Source organism: Pieris napi, chromosome 6 (genome assembly GCF_905475465.1).
Source record: "Pieris napi chromosome 6, ilPieNapi1.2, whole genome shotgun sequence".
Lineage (NCBI taxonomy): Eukaryota > Metazoa > Arthropoda > Insecta > Lepidoptera > Pieridae > Pieris > Pieris napi.
Genome location: NC_062239.1, coordinates 6,640,055 through 6,646,084, shown reverse-complemented (window position 1 = coordinate 6,646,084; position 6,030 = coordinate 6,640,055). Strand labels below are relative to the sequence as shown.

Here is a 6,030-nt window from a genome sequence, read left to right as displayed (position 1 = left end):
AATAATAATTCTGTTTATTGCCAGAAACATCAGTTACAGTATTAAATAACAAAGAATCTTAGAGCTAATTTATTATGATAATCGCATAAGCAAAACCCTCAGCTAGCAGTTTTCTGAGCCAGCTTGTATTTAGGCCAAACTGAGAAATTAACTACACAAAAATAATCAAAAGTGTATATATAGTAGAGAATGTAATAAGTAGTATATAAAATAGAAACATTACCACCTTATACCTAAATACAATTCTTCAATGCCTTAAATTATTTAATCTGCTTAAAAAAGAAATTAATTCAGATCTTGAAGTACTATATGATTCATATATCACGATAAGAGTTAGGACATCATGCCAGATTTTCAGTGAAGATTGTTGTTTGATCAACTGCTTCCAGCTTTCTTTGAGATTTTAGAAGGGTTGGTAACCACGTCCAAATTTCTGTAGAAATTTATTGATTAACGTTAATATCGTAATCCAGCTGATAACTTATAAATTGTTAGTTTCTAATAAAATTAAACAATTGGTTATCGGAGTATGTTGCATCAGTTGTTATAAGATTGTTGCCAGAATAGCTCACTGCTTGTGATGGGTCACATAAGCTTCTTATCAAATAACCACCAGCCTGCATTTTATATTCTACCATCCAATAATTTCGAAGATTAGACCCATCTATATTATCTAACGTAACAAAACAGTTTTTATTTTGATAGACCCATCCTAGGTTTTCAAATTTTGACGAATGTATCGTATATGCTCTTTTAGTTGAATCATACTTAATTTCCCAATCGCTAGTTACAAGATTTAGGTTATCAATAATAATCAACTTTGATTCTTGATTTGAATTAATTACCTTTCTATAATTTGACTTCGTTGCAATTTTAAATTTACCATTTGGTATAGCTGGTTTTCCTATTTTTTGCAAAAACCAACTACTCGAAATTGTAATTTTGTCATTTCCACTTTCTTTACTATCAGTCACTATAAGTTCTTTGCCTCCTTGTGCACTGTCTTTGTCAATCATAGTTATTAACTTTTCTGTATTCTCTAGATCCCTAAGTCTGTATGATCCGTCATTAACCTTTTCGATGCGCCAATATTGATTCTTACCACTGCTCTCGGAATATGCTCTGAGAAACATTTCTTCTGACGTAGCATTACTATCCCAGCACAGCAAAAGGTCGGTACTTAGAGCATTTTTTATTTTATAAGCTTTTTTCTCTTTATTATATACAAACGTCCATGTTTGGCTATCATTTCCCCTGTAGCTGTGACCGTGAACCAAGGAATCCTCTCGATTGCTATACTCAATAACTATGTCTGTCAAATTACTATTAAATATATTATAATCACCATCTGAGATGGACTGATAAGAGACAGGTTTAATTGTCCAACGTGAATGAATATTGGCATCATCGCTAGAATCTTTATCAACTATTAGTTTAAGTCCGCCTCCTTGACTGTCAAAGGATGCAGCATTTAAAATTAAAATCAAATTTAAATGTTCCAAATTTCTAACTCTATATGACCCGTCATCGGTCCGTTCGATACGCCAATATTGGCACTTATTACCGCTATCTTTATATGCTCCAAGAACCATTTCTTTAGACGCAGTATTACTATTCAATGTTAGTAATAGATCTGAATTAAGCGCACATTTTATTTTATAACCTTCCTTTTCACTATCGTAACTAAACTTCCACTCTTGATTTTCCTTGACAGAGTAGCTTTGAGCATGAACAAAAGAGTCCTCTTGATTACGAAAGCCTACGACTATATCTGGCAGGTTACGATTAAATATATTATAGTTGCCATCTTGTATAGTCTGAAAATAGACAGGATTAAGTATCCATTTTTGATAGTTCTCTTTATCAGAAGAAATTTCTGTATCCATTGTAACTTGTTTTCCACCAAATGAACTAAATATATCCTGAATTGTTATAATCATATGTAAATTATCTAAATTCTTAAATTTATAACATCCGTCATCGGTCTGTTCGATACGCCAGTAATGGTTCTTGCTATCTTTATTTGTGAAACCGCGAAGATTATTTTCTTTAGTCGCATCATGACTATTCCAACTCAGGAATAGATCAGGATTTTGTTTACTCTTCAATATATAACCTTCTTTATCGGAATCATAATTAATTAACCATGTTTGATTATCCCCACTGTTATATTCGTTACTATGGATAATACCACCATCGACATTTTCAGACAAATCCAACACAAAATTATTATATTTTTTACTTTTTATTGTAAATTCTCCGTCTGGTAATGGACGAAAGTTATCAATCTCATCACCAAATGTATCTTCTAATACATCACCGTCATCACCACACATTAAGTCATCATTAGGATCCATTCTTCCTATAACTTTCGGTGTTTTTGACGATGAATTGGTACGAAACTTGATAAGATTTTGGTTCGATGAAAGAAAGTTTGGACGTGTACGCGTAAGTAGTTTAGTTACAAAAACTACTAAAATAAGACTTCTGGGCATATGACTCTTGTGGAAATTATTTGGTTGGCAATTCTTTGGGTTTTTTCCAAAATGCGAATCTCTAATACACGTCACCAATGTTGCATTCACGATGTTAATGACGTCAGATAGATCTGGAAAACGAGACATGGTTAGTATGGCAATGGAGTTTTAAGAAAAATACTAATAATTTCTATTAATCCTTGGATTTTAAACTGTCTTATTATTGCAACATCTAGGTACTGTTTTACAATTCGAAATATTTTCGCAGTTTGTCATGTCATTAAGAAACTTTATGTAAATTTGAAAGTTTGCTCAGCAGAATCAGCTTGTTTAAAACCTCTTCTACTTTATATTTAAAGAATTCTAGGTACATATTATATTAATAGATTTGATATGGGTAAGAAAGAAAATAAAAAATAAATGATTGAATATATTAAGTACCACATACTAATAGGGATTTGCAAGTGCAATTCTTGTAGATAAACTAGACCCTACAGTGTGATCAGGTCATAATGATACTGAATATTATAATGCATGAAACGGTATTGCTATAAAATCAGCGAGCAATTTCAACATGAGGCCCCCAGATTGTAAGTATAAGAAGCTGCAACTGCAAATGCATCCAAATGGATGTAAAAATTATACTTGAAACAATTGGAACAACTCATCGGGGCAATAAGTAGTTAATTAAATACCATAATTTATCAAATTAGTTTACTTGGCACTAAATTAAATCATTAATTACACAGCACAAGACCTAAGATTTTGTCATCAGTACAAATTTTATTAAACCATAATTATGGACAATGATACCAAAACAATAGGGGCAATCAATGTGGATGTTCAATTATATGTTGCAATTTTACTCCTACACATACTAGGTATCCAAACTAAACCTTTTTGTTTTATATCAATATAATATGTGAAGTTTTTGAAAACTAAAAAACAAATAAGAGTTATGTTTAATAGGTACTAATCATTAGTACCAAAAATACCTATTTATAAAATCTGAACAATAATATAAATTTAAATATTGATTTAAAAGCTTGCTTCAACAATTTCTTTAAAAAAAGATCAAAATTATGGGTAAATTATTACTTATTGTAAATAAACACTGTTTTGTCATGTTTTTTCTGCATCTTTTGACATTTGAAAGTTGTTTTTATCGTAGTAACTAAGTTGTTTTTGAACCTATGTAAGATTGAAATCTTGCATTCATTCATTCATGATTCAACTTCGCATTTTATATTATGATGTCGCTAGACATTCCAATACGAAAAAATATAATTCCTAAATAGTATCCTAGGGCTTATATTTCTACAACTTAATTTTATAAACAATCTATATCAGGTAAGTCGTAATCTCCCGAAAAATATAATGACTAAAAGATTAAAGAACCCACCTAGTTTGTTTTCAAAATAATTTAAAGATGCATGCAGTAATACTTAGCAATTTGCACGCAAACACTATTTGCATTTAATTGATATTAGTCACTTGGTACTTACTCACTATGTATATTTTTCTTATCGCCGGTAGTTTTTTTGTCAAGTTTGAGACGTGAAGCAGCTAGACTACAAATAACCAACTGTCAAAAGTTGTCAACAATTCTACCAGTCCAGAGTCCAGGGTTACCAACTCTCGATTATGAAAGTTTCCCCTCACGCAAATCTGTGTTATACAAAAATGTAATCAATTTTATTTTTTTATGTAACAGGAGGCAAACGGGAAGGAGGCTCATCTTCTTAACACTCACTTGTGCGTTGCCGGCATTTTAAGAATTGGTACGCTCTTTTCTGGAAGGATCCTAAGTCGAGTTGGCTCGGAAATACTTCAGTCAGGAGCTAGTTACACATTTTCAGTTATGAAACGTCGGAGGTGATACGGATGGTATTGCCTTGGCATCTGATGATGAAACTCAGCTGATGGTATGGATACATTAATATGAGCAGAACTACAAGGTCTGGACTAAAATGCAGGGAATATATCTCAATGATTTAGATCTGTGTTTCAGCTGCACCGGCCGCGCGTACGCTACGTCAGCGATCTCGTCGGAGAGATGTGATTACGCAGTATGCGTTCTGTACCGCTCTAACGCGTATTGGCCGCACCTATATTACGTCATCGTGTCTTAGGTTTTTATTTTCGTTACGGAATTTCTTGATACGGTAGCCGCGCTCAAAAAGCGTAACTTGAATTAATATCAAAGAAAAAATTTGAATTAATTTCAAAGACAAAAAATACTGGATAAATAAAAAATAATTATAATTGCATAAGTTGATACAAAATGCTGTGGAATAGCTTTACCGCGGTAGTCCCCGAGTGCCACATATTTTTTTTATTTTTATGAAAATCAATGTACTACAGTCGAAGAAGAAACACTAAGTCCTATAGAAAACAAAAATTTGAAAAAAAATTATATCGTATAACTTAATATTATCTTTAATACACTCAATAAACCACTATAAACAGTATGTCTAACGCAAGAACTCATCAGTACCAATCTAGTGGATATTATGAGCAAGATACAGGATGTAGATAATTTCGAATTTTAAGAAGAATTAGTAAAAAAAAGTCAATTTTCATATAAATACCAAAATAATTCATAACTCTGCAGGGGTTGACCTTAGAGACCTCCCGTAGAACAATTTTTTGCCGCTGATGACCTCATCTATCCCCTATTTGCGTTTGATCCACGACTTTTTGGCCACCCTGTATACAGGGTTTAAAAACGTTTGACAAATAATTAATTAAGCTGTAATGTCAATCAAATATTAACAACCATCACTAAATTACCTCAGTTTAAATGACTTATTAACTATTAGTAACTATATTTTATTATTTTACGATTCAATAGTAAACTAAATAGTAAGTTATTTATTTATTACAGAAATACATACATTATCCTTACAGACTATACCAATACGATGATTATATTGTGTAATAATCTAATTTAATATGGTCTTACCACTGGAAGTGAAAAAGCGTTTTTTGGACTAGTTACAATTACTTGAATTGTAAAAGTGTTAATGGTATTCAGTGAAATAAGAATTTGAAACCTAATATTAACAAGTTACAATAATAAAAATATAATGTATAAAGAATCAGACTATTGCACCTAAATATATAAGTCTTATTATCAATAAAAAAAAAACAAACAAATAGTACATCCCACAATTATATAGGTCTACCAGGATCTGATGGCAAAAAGGGAAAAAAGAAATTGACGCTAGCAATACTGGGGAAATTGGAGTAAAACGTTTTGATACTTTTTTTTCCTTATAGCGGCTGATTCTGTGTGTGATACATGCAAAATATATACAAATTTATATAATGATAATTTTTGAAAATGTGGCGAATGTGGGGTTTGAAATTTAGATGAAAACTCCAATTACTCTGTTCATGAGTTTATTAATTAATTAAGAACTTGAAAATGGTTCCAAATACTGCACATCCATAAAAAAAGTCTTCAACGTAGTATGTATAATAAACCTTTCCTCCTGCATCTCAATTAACCGATCTTGTTCTATGAACTGATTTTCAATTTTTATTACAT

At 31.4% G+C, this 6,030-nt stretch overlaps 1 protein-coding gene across 3 annotated transcripts; it reads right to left on the bottom strand.

Moving 5' to 3' along the window:
- On the bottom strand, nt 1-4,113 carry LOC125050687 (pierisin-like). Of its 3 annotated transcripts, XM_047650684.1 has the most exons (3): nt 3,983-4,113; nt 846-2,608; nt 1-433 (listed from the first exon to the last, which is right to left on the bottom strand). In XM_047650684.1, the coding sequence occupies exons 2-3, from the start codon at nt 2,493-2,495 to the stop codon at nt 404-406; spliced, it is 1,680 nt and encodes a 559-aa protein (XP_047506640.1). In that variant the 5' UTR covers nt 2,496-2,608; nt 3,983-4,113; the 3' UTR covers nt 1-403. The 3 variants fall into 3 exon arrangements, with proteins under 3 accessions (XP_047506640.1, XP_047506638.1, XP_047506639.1); XM_047650682.1 differs by having other exon boundaries at nt 1-2,608; nt 3,983-4,112; XM_047650683.1 differs by having other exon boundaries at nt 1-2,608; nt 3,987-4,105.
- Between the last annotated feature and the right edge of the window lie 1,917 nt (nt 4,114-6,030).